At 34.5% G+C, this 18,282-nt stretch overlaps 2 protein-coding genes across 2 annotated transcripts; one reads left to right on the top strand and one right to left on the bottom strand.

Annotated features, from left to right (window-relative positions):
* On the top strand, positions 3,309 to 5,177 carry LOC18772207 (transcription factor bHLH94). Its single transcript, XM_007208131.2, has 3 exons — positions 3,309 to 4,092; positions 4,295 to 4,705; positions 4,836 to 5,177. The coding sequence occupies exons 1-3, from the start codon at positions 3,634 to 3,636 to the stop codon at positions 4,935 to 4,937; spliced, it is 972 nt and encodes a 323-aa protein (XP_007208193.1). The 5' UTR covers positions 3,309 to 3,633; the 3' UTR covers positions 4,938 to 5,177.
* Positions 15,061 to 17,031, bottom strand: LOC18772828 (RING-H2 finger protein ATL52). Its single transcript, XM_007205150.2, has one exon. It carries the CDS (start codon positions 16,774 to 16,776, stop codon positions 15,460 to 15,462), a length of 1,317 nt encoding a protein of 438 aa, XP_007205212.1. The 5' UTR covers positions 16,777 to 17,031; the 3' UTR covers positions 15,061 to 15,459.

The following is an 18,282-nucleotide window of genomic DNA, read 5'->3' as shown; positions in this document are numbered from 1 at the left end:
TATCATTTAAATGATCTTCAGGTGTTTATTTTGTCAAAATTGGGCTTTACTTGTGTTCGACACTAACTCGACTCGTATACTATTTATTTTATGTTGAATTTACCAAACCTTGTAATAATTCTCTATCGAGTTTGAGTCATCAATCGTATCGTTACAAGAATTGTCAACCCAAAACAAAATTTCTTTTGAAGGAAGTAACTGCTGTAGTTATAATGGGACACAAAAACGCGTCTCAAAAGATTATTACCAAACCTAAAAAAACTAGGAGAAGCTATAAACTTGTAATGGACAATTTCAATTAGAGGATCCAGATCCTTCAAGTAAAACCACCCCTTAATTTAATTACATATACGTGTCTTCATGTTTGTCCTCTAACATGATTACCAATCCTCCACGAAATTCCAGCTAATAGGAAACAATTGGAGCTTATTGAGTTGAAATTAATTTCCCAAATCATTTAAGATTCTACTTGACTTTTTCTCTGCCTCTCCCACAAGTTCCCCTGGCGTCTATCCTAGGCACAACCAAACAAAATAAATTTGGAGGAAAACAGATTTCCAGGCAATTATTTAGAACACAAAATGCCCCTACCCCAGAAACTGCAGGACAGTGTGTAAACTAAAGTCCAAACAAAACAACCAGGTAGCTAGAGGCCATTAAAAGGGCAAAGTTCAAAGTTCAAACACATGCATTGTGGCACAACCTGGCGACAGGCCTATATATGATCTTATATTCAACACCATTATCTCACAAATTTAAACAAGAGATTCAACAACTCAAAATGTATCTAAATTAAATATTAGTTAAGTACTATTACTGAAAGCTCATTAATGGGATTTTATCAGATTTATATCGGTTAAAATCAAGTTGATTTAAGATTACGCAAATCGATCTATCTAATCTAATTTTAATCGGTTTTGATGATTTGACGGATTGGATTGGATCCCTAATTTTCAAAACCAAAATGATTGGATCAGATTTGTTTGTGAGGATCAAATCAAATCCAATCTAGTTAGTTTCATGTTTATTTTGCTCATTAGGTAATTTTCATTAAGAAAGTTATAATTTTCATTGGATTGGATTGAAAAAATCATAATTCAATCTATATTGGATTTAAACCTCTAATGTGTGAGGTATAGCTCATTCGGTTGATCAATTCTTCCACCTCCGCTCATATGGGCAGAGGTTCAAAACCTCCACGCACACCCAATGAATATTTGTGCGTAAACCCCCTCCCCCAATCGCTTGTACTAAAAAATAAAAAAAATAAAAACAGACTAAGGAATTTAATTAAGCTGGCGTAGCATATTTCCTGCTACAGAAGTTTTGATTAGTCTCTGGTTTGGGGAATAACTTGAACACTTAAAAAACAGTATTTGGTGTAGGCAAACATGCTACAAGACGCTTTCCTTAGAAAAAGTCCAGATTTGATGAGATAGATAAGAGGAAGGGAAACAGAAGCATATTATAATATAGAGTGTAGCTAGGCTTTACTTAAGACGTAAATGAAAACGTATTTCATCAATAATTGACTTTATGCATTTGAAGCAAAGCTACGTGTGATTCTTTCTCTGATGATTGTAACGACTTGTGGGTCACAACAACAACGCATCAATTTTGGTGATTGCAAAGAATGTATAGAAGTAGACAAGCTTGGTATGGACAGAATTTTCTACAGAACTATATATCACTTCAGATTTCCGTAGAATCCATTCAACTGGGAAGCTATACAACTGTTTCAAAATTTCATTACCCAATGATTATGTGGAATAGAGGCTATTATAGAGTCAAATTGAGAATAGAAATGAGTTAAACCATATATCTCGATATAGACTAGAGGGAATTAGTTTGATGATGGTATGTCTACTTACTTAAAAAGTGGAGGGGAAATCATTAATTGGGAAAGTGACGTAGAACAGATGGTAGAAGCAATTGAGGAAGAGTTGGAGCATTGCTTGTGCAAAGGAAAAATTGGAAAGTTGGAGCATTGCTTGTGCATCCATACACGTTTGACTTCGTTTAGCAACCCAAAACAACATTTTATCATTTTAACTTGTTCCTTGAATTTTTATTATTTTCCCTTTTAATTTCTTGTTTAATTCCTAAGGTTTCTAGGAGTATTTAAACAAACTTTAACCCGTGGTTTATGGATGTTATGTTATTTTCGGACTTTGAATAAACTTGAGATTCTCCCATTCTTCTTGGTGGATTCCAAAGTTCTTGTTTCTTGGCTAAGTTTTAGCCTATTAATTGTCACACTATATCAGTTGGCATCAGAGCAAATATGGTGGGCCCAGTGATCAACCAAGATGCTAGTGATAGGACCCGTGGCACCACGGATCATGTTACTTATGTCAAGTTTGGAGCTCTTTCTATGCAAGTAGAAGAGGTTCGTCGTTTCTTGGTGGGTTTGGGAAATCAATTCTGTCAACCTGTTGTGAACCTAATCGAAAAGCCTGCAATCCGCATCCTGTAATTGAGAGTGACGAGGAGTCCGAGAAGGAGTTTCGTGTTCTTGCAGGCGAGTAACCCTAGAATCTGTCTAATCAGAATAATCGTAACCAACACATGGATGAATTTCGAATTAAGGTTGACATTTCATATTTCAATGGCCATCTACATATTGTAGTTTTTCTTATTTTGTTGGTAGAAGTGGAGCGTGAATTCGAGATCATGGAGGTTCATGTGATGTGATTGATATAGATGCGAGCCATGTGTTGTTAAGGCATCCCTGACAATATGATACGGATGCCACGCACAAAGGACGACATCATATTTTTTTATCTATCACTTGACATAATATTTCTAATATATCACTTGACATAATATTCTCCAAAATAGTTATGGAAAGTTGAACACAAATTGTGATGGAAAGTTAAATACAAATCATAAGATAATGTATGAATACTACCTTATGATGTTCGCAAATGTTGTAAAATTATACAACATTCAATCAGTCAATAGAAAAGGGAGTTGTAAATAATTGGGTGTGTTTTGGTCTTTGTCATGGATGATCGCAGAACATGTCTCCATTTCTCATTGTTTGGTCACTCCCATGGATTCTCTCCCCTGACAACGAAACTTTTGTACACTGACTGACCCCATCCTGCTTTTGTGCTTCTCCCAGTATGCCACGTACAATACCTGCAGGGTCAGTCCTACGTCAAACAGTCATTATGACCAAATGAAAATGCACACTACTTTCGAAGCAAAAGAATCACAAACAAAAGCTCACATGTGTGTGTGTACAAACTTTAAACAATATATACCTTTATTTATTTATTTATTTAATACAATATGCGCATCAGCCTTGCCAAAACTGGCATATATAAATAAAGATATATGATCAAACTAACCAAGAAAAAAATACAGAGTGAAATATTGATCGAACACATACACAGAGTTTTCTCCAACGCCCACAAGTTGGCTAGATTAATATTTCATCTCTCTCTGCCACTTGCTAAGCAAATCGGTCACTTAGTCTTCGTGTCTGTTGGAAGATTATTCTCCTTATAAATTATAGTGATCCTAGATCTCCATACACGGAGCAGAAAAAAGTTTTCTTGCCTCAAATTTTGTAATTTCCAATTGGGTTTTAGTCCGTGCAGAGAGAGAGAGAGAGAGAGAGAGAGAATGACGTTAGAAGCTGTGGTGTTACAAGCAGACCGATACAGCTATGGTTTCAAGGATTTCCACGCCGTAGGAGGAGGAGGAGGAGGATCTTGGAGCCATGGCTTTGGTTTTGGAGAAGATCATCAGGAAGAGAAAGTGTACACTGATCATCATATGCTCAACAATGATGTAGGTCAACAAGGTTTCAATAACCCGAGTTTGGAAGCTTCAATGCTGCAAAGTGTCAACGACTTTGAAACCAACAGTGGGCCGGCTTTCAATCGTGCGTTCTCTTCAACAGAAGCTCCGGCAGCTTCGACAGGCCGGAGAAAGAGACGGCGCATCCAAAACATCAAGAACAAGGAAGATATGGAGACTCAGAGGATGACCCACATTGCTGTTGAACGCAACCGGAGAAAACAAATGAACGACTACCTTGCTGCGCTCCGAGCTATGATGCCTGCTTGCTACGCCCAAAGAGTACTTTTCCATTCATCTCTCATACATCACAGTCTTATAACATAACATGTCAGATTATTTTTTTTATCTTTACATACGCAACAGGTAGCTAGTTGATCATGTCAAATCATCTGAAAAAAGATAAAATTATTATTATGTTATATACATATACTAAAAATTAATGTTGTCTAATGACTGATGTGTAGCTCATTTGGGTATATAGGGTGACCAAGCTTCAATCATAGGTGGAGCTATTAATTTCGTGAAGGAGCTTGAGCAACTTTTGCAATCTCTAGAGGGCCATAGACGAACCGAGCAACAACACTTGAATTTGGCCTCAATCTTCTCAAGCTTCTTCACCTTCCCTCAGTATTCGACCTGCTTGAACAGTCATGGCCATGGCGTATATAATAGCTCAGTGCATTCAAATGAGTTAATGGCCGAGAAGCAGTCTGCCATTGCAGATGTTGAAGTGACAATGGTGGAAAGCCATGCCAATGTTAAAGTGCTTATGAAAAAGCAACCCAAACAGCTTTTGAAGATGGTGCTTGGTTTGCACTCCCTGGGCCTTATGATTCTTCACGTTAATGTCACAACTGCGGATAATATGATCCTCTACACTTTCAGCGTCAAGGTTAGTTCAAAATTAAAATAAATAAAAACAAATTCAGTTTTAATTTAAGTTTTCAATAAAAAAAAATTATTTATTTTTGTTTTGATAAATAATTGAAACATAGATTTTTGTATATGAATTGATGAGACAGGTTGAAGATAACTCTCAGCTGACCTCGATGAATGAGATTGCGGCTGATGTGTATGAAATGGTGGGTAGGATTCAAGAGGAAGCTCAGCTTTTAGCTCAATAACCCTTCTTAATAATTTGTCTACTTATTGGCATTATATGCTTTATGCTTTATGTAATCGGTAGATGAAAACAACTTATCTTGTATTTTTATGTGTCCTTTAATGGCCTAAAATTTAGATGAACCAAGTTGTTGCCTCTACGCATGCTTGCTTGCAGATTGGTATGTGGATTATCCACACTTGAACATTTTTATGCCGGATACTGCTTGGCTATGCGAAATTAACTCATTAACATTACAATATGAAAAGTTTTTATACACGTGTCATATTGTAATTTACTTGCAACGAGAAAGAACTCTTTACATGTAAAGAGAGCCAAGTATTTTCCTTTCATATATGCGGTGCGGAGATATAAAAAGTACTACATCAATTTTATTATGTAACTTAAACGAACCCGTATGCTATCTAAGTCCCATTAAACTTGTCGAATAGGTTGTCAAGCAAGCCAACTTTGTAGCTTGGATCAGTTTATATGAAAATTATTCAATATATTTGACTTATTGCGCTAAGTTTCTAATGAATAGGAAGGAAAAAGACTAACAGTTCTTCAATATATTATAGCTCATGGATATGCTTAATTGTTTTTTTTTTCTTAATAGCACAAGCAATTGGAGGAGGGGTTACATAAATATTTATTGGGTGTCAATTTTGAATCTCTGCCCACATGAATATAAGTGAAAAAACTCAATCAATTAAGTTATATCCTACTGACAACGACAAGAGAGCTGCTTAATTGTTTTTAGCTCTAGGCTCTAGCCTTTAAGAATAATTAATATGCAGACAAAAACAGAATGTTTAGAGTAGGGGGAGGCATTACAAAACGTTAAATCTTTGAGGGCCAGATTTTGAAAGGGAAAAACAACCCGAAAGTCATGACCAGAGAGCTTTGGGACCCAAGTGCAAAATTTGATTGCATATGGCGAGTAAGATATAATAAATAAAAGATTCCAATTCCGGATTTGGAAGCAACTTTTTGATGACTTTAACAAGTCCATTCACTTTATCTTCATGGAATCATGTCATATATGCAACGCACCTAATCTATTATATTTTATATGTCCAGTACTTTCATATATAAATCTAATATTTGTTTTCAGAAAATGGCAACTTGTCTTTTCCAGATGATTTGATTTTGAAAGTGTTTACCTAAAATTTGATCCCCTCCATAGCAAGTTGTATCATCAGCAGCTAACTAATCCAGTGTTAATTGGTCGGCTACTGGGCTTGCATCTAGCTACCTAATTCATACTCTCCATCACATTGTTTGAAACAGCTGAGATATTTTTGTTTGGTGTTTTTCTTGTCTAGGCCTCTTTGGCAGGAATATTAGAAAAACTTGGACCATTAATTTGACAGTATACTATTTTGGATTCAAAGGAAAGGAGGGGAGCTAGTGAGCATTGTCATGCATATTGACTGTATTGTATTTTGATTTACCTTTTTATTGAGAGATTTCTCAAAATAAGTTTATTTGATGGACATTTTTGTAGGGCTCACACGTATTGTACTGTACATTCATAATCTAAGCCGTCTATCTTCTAGATATCCTTCTAAGATCATTTCTACCAAAAACAAAAATCACTTGAATCCGAATTCATTTGACCACTTAATTAATGGTTATCATTTAATTATTTTTTTAAAGCATAGTGTTCTTCTATTTTTTTGATCATAGAATCTCGAGTGCAAGAATAACTACTCTTGGACTAAAAACCCTTTACAAACACAGGCTGAAGTAGGAAGGGGTGCATATGTGCTTTAGCCCAGTGCTAAGTTTTCATTTAGGCATGAATGTATGTATAAAATATACTATAATTAAATATTAGCCCACAAATCTCCCACACCCGGCAGCTTTTTTTTCCTCAGCCCACGAAAAGCTTCTTATTATTTATTTATTTTTCTAACATTTTTCTTTCTTCTTACTTCTTCTGTTTTTTTTTTTTTTTTTTTTCCTTCTCCGCTAGTTTTCTTCTTTCTTCTCTTTTTTTCTTCTTCTTCCTCTCATCTGATGTCTAAAAATAAATGAACCGGCTCTACTTTCCTCCAGTTTTTTTTCTTCCTCCTCCTTTCAGTGTGGTGTCTCTGTGGTCATTTTGGCTGGAACAACACTGACAAATTTTTCATGGTTTCACCCCAAAAATCAGAGGTCTTCGAAACAAAGAAAAAAAGTCAAAGATAACATCACCAGTTGGAACATCTGCTCTATTCCTCCAACCAAATCATTCAATTTTGTATTGTCTATTTGTTTGCTAATTAATTGGCTTCCATTTTTATCTCTACTTATTTGTGTTTTATTGGGGGGTTTGGTTATAGTTGTGTCAGTGTTTGGAAAAAGAATGAACTATCTAGTTCAGTTCATAATTTTTTTGAGTTTTTAAAATTTAACTAGCTGTTTTCGGACTTTTGCCCCCCTTACAAATAAAAATTCTAGACAATTTGAAGAATGATATATTATATTATACAAGAAGCCAAGAAAAAAAAAATTTAGCCTACCCCAAGAAAAATTCCTGGTTCCGCCATTGCTTCCAAATGTTAAACTATACATTAATTTAGATCATGCATTCAAATAAGAATCTACATAACAAATTAGATTATCCAGTAAGAGATCATTTTCCCACCATTATGTACTTACAAGATCAATATGGATATATGCATGCATAATGGTTCATTTGAATGTTCCAAATAAAAAAAGAAGAAAAAATAGGATAGATTCTTTGTTCAGCTGTCATCATGAGAAATGTGTAGAGTCCTGACTGTTGTTAACACACTTTCAATTTGCGAATTATTGATGGCTATACTAATTCAATCGGCTCTGACAAAGATATTTTTTTCAATTTACAAATTATTGCTTTCTCTATTTTGAGGCATAAATTCTGGGTGTGGCCTGGCTTGGTGCAGTGCAGATATGATATATCTTTTGCTACATGTGTTTATGAACATGTAGAAAGCTTTTTAGGCATTCCAAGGCTGCTTCATGCAACCCTGCTGCCTGCCTTGTACTTGACCTCACGTATCATATGTATGTATGTATAATTTACAAATGGCTTTACACTTTAAAAAGCTCTCTCTTTCCAGCTTTTTATAGCTATCTCTCTCCCCTCTCCCCCCCTATATATGTACCTGCTCTCAACTGAACCTCTGGTGAAAACCGAATCTCCTTGGTGTTGGCTTTTTCAGGTCATGCCCTTTTTATCTTTTGGAATAACTTTGGCCGGAAGAAACAAAAGAGAACGGATCAAAAACCGTACAGGAAATTTTATGATGCAAATTTAGTGTGTCCTATTGTGTTTATCCATTATGCTCGCACTAGAAAAAAAAAAAAAAAAAAAAGTGGCAACCGTCATCAAATGTCACCAAATAATAGTGATTGTTGCCACTTTTGTTTTGTAGTGTCGTTAATTTTTTGTAACAAAATAAAAACATATATCTAACGCATTAATACAAATGCCTACAAGGGTGGAACCACACTAAGGGCTCTATTTTTACTTAAGTTTACAATGTAAATAAGGAAATACTCCTCATTTGGATTCAAATAAAAATACTAGAAAATCAAATTCCCACCAAATCAAAACATGAAAAATCGGTTTTAGTGCAAAATACGATTTAGGCTAAAAATGATGGCTCATTAAGTCAATATATACTTCATACTAAAATCTCATAAAATCAAGTTTTCTTATTTGATGTGTGAGGAATAAAAGCTACTAAAAATTATTTTGAGGAAATGATTATTCCGAAAACCCATTTTTCATACTTAGTCAATATTTTTACATAAAACAACTTTTCATGTATGATATGAATGCATGAAAGAACCTAACGTCAATCTAGGTAAAAAGTCTTAGATGTTCAATCCACTATGGAGTTAAACCCTATTTGGTTTATGTTAGAATTTATTGAAAATTAGTCTATAGAGCTATGAACTAGCTTGGTTTATATGATTAATTGTTTATTTTTATTTCTAGAAAGACTATAGAAATTGTAAGTACCAAAAAAAATAATCATTAAATTTTAAGCTAATAACTTTAGCTAGTCCACCCGTTGAAAAATTCCTAGTTCCGCCCTTGAATGCCTAAACAAGTTACCAAAAAGAATACAAACTAAAAGGTTTTTCAAAATAAAAAGAAAGCCACAACAATAAAATAAAGATAACATGTTATGAACGTGTTACACATGTTTCGGGAATGAATATTGACTCGATCAAAGTTAAGAAACGTTTACAACCAATTGCATGCGACCCCAATAAAGCTTGATCCAAACACTTATTTTCTTTTCTTTTTTAATAAAACCCCAAAAAAAAAAAACAGACATCATTTTTGTTTTAGAAAATTAGTTAAATACCCATTTCTAGGCATAAAACTATAAAAATACCCTATACTATTTAATGTATATAAACACACCCAAAATAAACCCAAAAATCAACAGCTGTATATTTTTTAATTTAATTATAAGATGAAATACCTTTATTACCCTTTTAACATAAAATTGGAATTCCTAATAAACACCGTATCAGAACTCACGACCTCCAGTCTCTCATCTTCATCTTCAACCCCAATTTTCAGTTTTTGTTCTTCCACCTCAGTTTTGACGATGAAATCCTAAGCTCTGTTCTCATATATATATATATATATATATATATCTCTAAAAAAGAATAAGAATGATGACGTCATAGGATTCTGATTGTGTAAGGTAACTATTTCTTCTAATTCTACTTAATTCATCTTTTGGATATAGGAAAACTAAGAGACCCCTTTCCAAGCCCGTGGATCAAAACTTGTAGCCATCTCAATTCAGGGAACATCAAGCAGTAATGCTTTGGAAGATGGAGTTGACGAAGGCTCTGCCTTCAAGCATGTTAGTCCAAATGGCACGACAAAAGCTAAAGTCAGACGCACTGGCACTGGCAATCCATTAGATGCTGGATCTGTGAAAAATTTGGAGGATTTGCAACATGAGCAAATGAACAATGACTTGGTGGATTCAGGGGATGAAATGGCTCATGGTGCATTGGTGACTTGGCTTAGTAGAAAATCCTATTCAATCTGCAATCTTCGATTTTGAGGTATTTGATTTTTTTTTAATTTGAATTCATATTTGATTTTATTGTAGTTTGATTTGGGTGATTTCATGTTCGATTAATTAAGTTGCTGGTTAAGTTATCATAATTTTTGTAGTTTTGGAGTTTAAATTTGAAACGTAGATCTCATTCTTCTTGATTTTATATGTTTATTTTTGTTATTGTCGATTTGGAGATAAGCTATTGGATTTTCTGATTTCGTTCTAATTTGTATTTAGATATTCGTTTGAGTTTTAAATTGTGATTTTAATTTCTTTATGTTTATAATTTGGATTGATTTCAGATTTTGTTTGGTTGTGGATTTGTTTTGTGTTTGGTTTGAGTTGTGGTTACAAATTTGTGATATTTGATTCGGTTATCATATTAATTGAGGTATTTTTTTTCAATTGAATCTGAGTATATTCGTGTTTTTTCTGTTTATGCACTATTGATTTTTGAGTCGACTATAATTTGTTGTTAGGTAGCAATGTTATTACCTTTTATTGGAACTTTACATACATGAATTAGAAATAGGATTTCATAGAAAACAAGCAGTGTTATTACTTTATACTGAAACTTTACCGTGGTAGACATGCATTAGAAATAGGATTTTATATGAAACTAGCAGTGTTATTACCCTATACTGGAACTTTACAAGGGGTAGACATGCATTAGAAATAGAATTTCAGATGAATCTAGCAGTGTTATTACCCTATACTGGAACTTTATAAGGAGTAGACATGCATTATAAATAGGATTTCAGAAGAATCTAGTAGTGTTATTACCCTATACTGGAACTTTACAATGGTAGACATGCATTAGAAATTGAATTTCATAGGAAACAAGCAGTGTTATTACCTCATATTGGAACTTTATAGTGGTAGACATGCATTCAAAATAGGATTTCATTGGAAACAAGTAGTGTTATTACCCTATACTGGAACTTTACGGTGGTAGACATGCATTCGAAATTGGATTTCAAAGGAAACGATCAGTGTTATTACCCCATACTGGAACTTTACAGCCATTAATCAACATGAAAGTAAACTAGCAATGTTAACAATGGGTATATGACTAAATATTTCTTTCTTTTTTGAGTTGCTGAAAGCCGACCATTTTATAGTCCTATGCACTCAGTTCAATAATGAAAATCCAATATAGTTTCAAGATTTTGTCCTAGATTCGAATCTAAAATACTGTTATTACCCTAGATTGAAACTTTACAGTGGTAGATATGCATTAAAAATAGGATTTCATAGGAAACTAAGAGTGTTATTACCTTAGACTGGAACTTTATAGTGGTCGACATGCATTAGAAATAGGATTCCATAGGAAACAAGCAGTGTTATTACCTTATACTGGAACTTTACAACAATTAATCAACATGACAGTAAAGTGTTAAGAATCTGTATTTGACTAAATATCTCTTTCTTTTTTGAGTTGCTGAAAACTGACTATTTTATAGTCATATGCAGTTAGTCCAATAGTGAAAATCCAATATAGTTTCAAGATTTTGTCTTGGATTCGAATCTAAAATACTGTTATTACCATAGACTGGAACTTTATAGCAATTAGTCAACATTATACTAAAGGTTTGGTTTTTAAATGTCTTACCTCTGAAGCCTTTTCTTGTTGAAATTGTTCTCTGAAATTTTGTCTTTGTTTTGTAGGTGGAGGTTAGTGTGTGGTGTTGGTTTTTGAAAGTAGATCAAGTTTGGTGGTAGTTATGGAGTTTCAGTTTGCATAAATGATGAAGACGGTGAAATGAAGAGACGTTTTGCAGAGATGGTTTAATGAAGATGCATGCTTGAAGTTACGGTTTTCGAGACAGTTTTATGTTGTAATAAAATGTTTGGACTTTTTGTAACCAAAAAAAAAAAAAAAAAAGTTTGGGTGTTTTTATAAAATTGGGCTGGGCTTGTTTTAGGTGTTTTTTGAGTTTTTTTTTTTTTTTTTTTTCTGTTGGGCATCAGTGGCAGTCCTGTAATTTATAGGAACTTCAACACCAATTTTTTATATAGTAAATGGATTTTGGGTGTGTTTCTAAAGCGCATTCCATGTAGGGTTTTTTTATAATTTTAGCTCCCATTTTGGGTATATTAGTGAAGCTCCCTTTTTATTTTGGTACAAAATCGTGTCATATTGGGTCTTTACCTGGACCAGCCACAGGTATAATGGGCTAAAGCCCATGGTTGTAAGTAGCATGCCAGCTCCTCTGTGGGCGACGGAGTATGTATCTATTCTCCTCTAGTACTTTTTGTTTTGCTTTTTCTTTTCCTTCGTCCAGTTTTCTTGTTGGGATGACTTTTTATCACCAATGAAGGCCCAAGTAATCCATAAATGTTCAATGCGTTTTGCTTATCTTGTTTTTTTTGGTTATGAGGGAAAATTATAAACAATTTTTTTCCTATGCCAGACGTTTGGACATTTTTTACTGTGTAAACGTCATGTATTTTCTATTTTTTTATTTTTTATTTTTTATTTATTTTTAATGGATTCTCACGGTAATAACAGAATAACAAAAATGATATATACTCCTATGCGGACGTGTGTATATTATTACCGTGTGGATTGGAAAGTTGGAAGGGATAGCAGAAATACATGGCATTTGCATGCTTATAACATCTAGATGTCCGCACGGTTATAACATCTAGACGTCTGCGTAAGAGTATATATATTGGAGAGGAAAATTTGAATACATAAAAACTTGTGGACATGAATAACTATGATTAACCAATTGAACTACAAATTTCTTGTCAGGAAAACAATAATTTTATTGAAGCAACATATATATATATATATATATTTTTTTTTTGGGGTCAATAATTAAAGCAACTTAATGCTCATAACAACTATCCTCAAGTAATACACCAAGAAGAAATGAGGACAGCAAATGATCCTTGATAGAAGAAAGAAAAAACACATCGAGGTAGTTGATGCGCCACACCATTGACCTCATGAAACAAGGGCAAAGGCATGTTGGGACCAATGCAGTTCCAGGCTCCTATTTAGTTTTTATCTATATATATAAAGCAAAAGGCAGAGAATGGTGAAACATTCAAAATACCAGAAAATGCCCTTGGTTAATGCAAATATTAAGAATTGAAATTATTAATTAAATGAGGATAATATGGTAAATTCACAATTTTTTGTATTAAAAAAATTAAAATTAAAAGAAAATTCAGATAATGGGTCCTATTTTTATGGAACACAAATATTCATTATCTTTTTTTAATTTTAAAATAAATTTAAATTTTTTTAAAAAAAAACCTCTCGCATGCGCAGAAGCGCGTGCAGAGAGGCTAGTATTATATAAAGAGAGAAAGTAGTGTGTTGTTATTGGATAATCCATATTGATTAACATGTTTATTTTACCACGTTAGGCCCTACTCAGCCAAACCTATGTTTCCTCCAAGACTACGCCTCCTTTTGCAAACCCATTCCCAAAAGTTTTAATAAAACTATTATTATTATATTACCTCTTTACACAAATTGCTAAAAACCAAAGACATTTTAATCCATTTTTCTCTTTTCTTGGCGTAGACAGGAAGCAAACTTTCTCATTGTTTGTGAGCTTTTCTCTCAATCTCAATATTATATTATTAAAATTTAAAATTAGGTTAATTTATAAATGAATGATTACTTGGGTGCAGAGAAAAATATTTTTAATAGTATAAATGACGTGGTTGTTATGCAATGATTTCAAAATATGAAAATTTGTCGCAAACAATTATGATTATAATGAATATATAATATTTATTTTTGATGTTTAGGTATGTCTTGAAATCGCTTATTTTATTATTTATATTTTGTGAGATCCACACACAAAATTCTGATTTCATTGTCACGAAACACATGCCAAAACTGAAGAATATATTTTACTTGGGATCCTATTTGTTCGACACATGCTCCTTGAAGTTTGAGCATAGCATATTGTAGAGCTGTGAGAATGAAGGCTTAAAGAAAAGACAATACTTCCCTCTTTAACTATAAGGAGGAACTTTTTTTTAGGCCATCTTCAGTCATAGGCTATATCCTAAATATAGTCCTAAAATAATACAAAATCCATTTCTAACCATGGGCTAAACAAAATTTTGGCCAAATTTAGAGGCACACATTTGGCCCTTTAGCTCTCCAATCGGGCCACATTTAGCCTAGCTTTGGCTTAAGCCGAATTTTTTGTGAGTCTCATGCATGTGCTTTTGAAGAAGATAAATTATTAAGTGTGGGCAAGAGCACGAATCATCTCGTGCAAATGCACATCCAACAGCCAACAATAAAAGCGCTGACTTCATCGATATATTTTTACAATCTTTTTTAAATGTTTTCAATTCGTGTTGTTTAAATGTGGTCACCTTTTTAAATGTTTTCAATTCGTAAAAAAATTATAAAAAATTACTGGTCATGACTGTTGGAGGTCAGACCATTGAAACCCATCCTTTTGTTTAAAATAAAAATAAATGTGATCACCTTTTTAAATGTTTTCAAGTGTTGTTTAAAACAAATTATAAAAAATTATTGGTCATTGAATATTGTCTATAAATAGTGATTTAATTAAATTAAACGATACATAGTTGTGGAATGCATAAATATTATGGGGTAAGGAAGGAAGTATTGTCCTGATGCCAACGACAGCGGAGACCAGAGACTTGGTGGTTTGCTGGGCAATTCCTTATTGCCCTGCCGCCTTGGCAACCTGTTTACGTGATTCGGTTTTCCATAGAAAATTTGCACATTGAATTGTGGTGGACTTAAGCAGTGTTTTGCTGACTAGAGAACTATTCAGACAACAAATAATGAGTTTGCGTGCACTGGCAGCAAATGTATGCCAGCAGCTTCCCATCATGCTACATAAAATTAAACACAGACAAAAAATCACAACAAACAAGCATCCTCAAAGAATTTTAAAGCTGCATTTTCTCATAAACTCAGCTTCCTATAACTCCAATTCCGTCAGTATCAACTTTAAAAACATTAAAGGAGCTGGAATGTTCAGAGCAGTTTCACAAGTTTCAACCATGCTTATTAAGTCTGGCATTGGACTAATATGCAGGAAAATAGGGGGTGAAAACAGAAGATAAATCAAAACTGAAGTGTGCTTATATTGCAAATTTCTGTGGTAAAAAAAAGTATAAATTGTTTTGAAGATTTCAAGTATCCCCTGTTGAAGGCATTTACTTTTCACAACAAACGCAAATTTGCCATCACAGAGGCCATAGGACCACACTTTTGCAGTCTTTATGTTCTTTCTTACATTTGAGAACCTCAAAAATTGAAATTGCAGTACCAACACCCTTATTTCATGTAGAACCAGCTTCTGTCCTTCAGATTGACATACCCTCTATACCAACTTTTAAGTTTTATTCTACAGATACAGCAGAGGCCACTGAGAAGGCCATATGTATATATATATATATTCCCTAATTTTACTTGGAATTGACTTGAAACTTGAGACATAAAAAAGGCTAACCAAATCTTCATGACGGAAGGATTGAGCTTTGACTCCTTCCATGTTTGGATGAGAAAAACTTCCTGCCAGATGAGAAAGGCCTTTTCATTGATATTGGCCCCATCTGCAGAGAAAACCCAATTGAAGAACTCCTCATTAGCTTGGCAAGGCTAGAACTTGAACTGCCATACTTGGAAACAATCCCCGAATTCGGATTCTTAACATGTACTAATTGGGAATTTGAACTTCCTTCTTCAGGAATGACATTGGCCACATCACGGTATATTCGCGAAGCAGATGACGAATCCATCGAAACTGACCTCCTAATTGGTTGTATGTCCTCTTCAGTAACACGGCGATTGTCAGTCAAATCACTTAATGCTCTTGGATCACGACTACCAGCAGCCACAGTAGAACTTGGCAAAACCTTTCCTGAATTTTCAGCAGTTCTTCCCTCAGTTGGAATTGCAAAAACATTCTCATCATCTGTAATCCCAACCTCACTAGTCCCACTTCCAAGGCTTCCGACCCCTCCATTATTCTCCAAATTCTCTACCTCAATGCTTTCCCTCGAACCTGAATCCCTCGAAATAGGCTCAGGGACACTTTCTTGATCCCTAGCAATGTCACAAACAATTGGAGCGCGGCAAAGAGGGCAATTTTTATGCGATCTCAACCAGGTATCAATACAAGGGATGTGGAAGGCATGACTGCACTTGGCCAAAAGCCTAAGACTCTCATCTTCTTCAAACTCACTCAAGCAAACAGAACAATCTGTTCCTTCAATCAACCCCTCATCTTTTTTATACTTGCAGACTGTTATGGAGTCAATTACAGATTGCGGGAGCCCAACAGTGTAGATGTACCAAATGGGATGATCAAGAACAGGTCCATGATCTTCATCAAGAAAATCTTGTTGGGTATCAAACAAAATTGGTAAAGAACTACTCCTCCTCCTCCTGGAATTGCTGCGGCGCCAATAAAATCTTACAATAGAGAAAACAATAGCAACAAGAAGAGCAACCCCAATCATACAACCTGTAATTTTCATGCTTGTTTCAAGTATATGTTTCTGTTCAGATGGGGGCTGATAATCAATCAGTGGTGGTAATGGTGGTGATGGTGGTGATGGTGGTGGTGGTGGAAGAGTAGGGTCTGGCAAAAGTGGAGGACGAAGTTCACTACCACCATAGACTATAAGATTCTTACATACATCACGGCATCTTTTGAAACAAGAAAGAAAACAGAAACCCCCCTGGATCGGAGCTTGCTTACACTGAATTGGACAGAAATCTTCCTCACTGAAATTGGTTTGGAGGATGAGTTTTCTGTGATCAAACCCCATTGAAAAAAGGAAAAAGAAAAACAGAGGAGATTCAACACAGGGGTTAGAAATTAGAAATTCATACCCTTTGTTTGTTTATGAGCCAGAAGAGAGAGAGAGAGAGAGAGAGAGTCAGAGAGTCAAGGCAAAGGATTAGATCTCCAGCCGCATACTGAGCTTGGAAATTGATTGTCATGGACAACATGGGCTCAGTTCCTTTTCTTCTTGCACAACTAGTTCTTTGCTTAATTGGGGGAGTTCGTTTTCAAAGAGACTTTTGCATTTACTTGGATGTTTGCTTATTCTTTTGTCACTGTGCAACATAGTCAATGAGCTTTAACGACTCTTTCCGCGTTCACTGTACGGTACCATATCTACTAGGGGTGGGCACGGTTCGGTTTGGACCGGTTTTTGTCTAAAATTAGAACCGATCCGGTACTATTCATCCGGTTTGGTTCGGTTCGGTTTTAATTAAAAAAATTTCAAAAACTGTCCGGTTCGGTTTGAACCGGTTTCGGTCCGGTTCCGATTCCGGTTCGGTTTTGAACCGGATTATAAAAATTATTTTTTAATACAATTCTCAACTGAAATATTATTTTTTTACTTGAAAATTAACAAATTACTCAATTTCATATAAAAAATAAATATTAAAGTGAGAAAAGAGAGATATTTTGACATTGAACTTGGATAAATATTAGGTTTTTTTTAGTGAAATTAAAAATATAGCATTAAATATAAATATATATTGAAATTATTTTTTTTTTTAGTTTTACCGGTTCGGTTCGGCCCGGTTCGGTTTTTGAAGACATGGAACCGGATCCGGAACCGGTCCAAACCGGTCCGGTTCGGTTTTTGACCGGTTTTTGACTTTTTGGTCAACTCGATTTTTTTCCGGTTTGGTTCGGTACGGTTCGGCTCGGATTTCCGGTTCGCCGGTTTGAGTGCCCACCCCTAATATCTACATCAACTGGGGTTTTCTTTTTCATTTTGTTTTATCTTTTACTATGGAAATTGTCCATCAATTAATGAGCAAAAAAAACCCAGCTGATCTGATTTCCGTTTTGTATGCCAAAATCATAGGAAGTTCTTGTACTGTTAGGGAGTGACAAAACCTTACGCAAGTGACATGTTCACCCCTTAAGTTATCTCCTTAAGGTTGTTTGTTACACATTGTTTCGCTCTTTGCATGTAAAAATTCATTCTTTTTTTTATTTTTTATAGATAAATTACAGTTTGACATATATACGCAAAAATAAATCATTAAAAATGCAGAAAAAAATTTCCAAACACGTATCTGACTGAGATTTATCTATAAAGAAAAACAAGTCCTTACACGTAAGAAGCTAAGTATTTTTCTTTTCCATTTATTAGTTGTTAAAAGAAGTGATCTTAATCTTATTTAGGAAAAGTGTCGGTTGGCTTGGGAATGGCATGGTTTGGGTGGAAGCAGACTTGAGAGAAAAGTCTTGGTCTTGAGAGAGCTTGAGATGACTCAAGCCTCTGCAAATTGCCTCTATCAAACAAAAG

Source organism: Prunus persica, chromosome G6 (assembly GCF_000346465.2).
Source record: "Prunus persica cultivar Lovell chromosome G6, Prunus_persica_NCBIv2, whole genome shotgun sequence".
Taxonomy (NCBI): domain Eukaryota; kingdom Viridiplantae; phylum Streptophyta; class Magnoliopsida; order Rosales; family Rosaceae; genus Prunus; species Prunus persica.
This window is presented reverse-complemented; position numbering and strand designations above follow the sequence as displayed.

Excerpts from the sequence above, each read along its gene's own strand:
- LOC18772207 (XM_007208131.2), top strand. The coding sequence starts at position 3,634 with ATGACGTTAGAAGCTGTGGTGTTACAAGCAGACCGATACAGCTATGGT. Across the intron at positions 4,093-4,294 it reads CTGCTTGCTACGCCCAAAGA|GGTGACCAAGCTTCAATCAT; the intron begins GTACTTTTCCAT and ends TTGGGTATATAG. Across the intron at positions 4,706-4,835 it reads TCTACACTTTCAGCGTCAAG|GTTGAAGATAACTCTCAGCT; the intron begins GTTAGTTCAAAA and ends TTGATGAGACAG.
- LOC18772828 (XM_007205150.2), bottom strand. The coding sequence starts at position 16,776 with ATGGGGTTTGATCACAGAAAACTCATCCTCCAAACCAATTTCAGTGAG.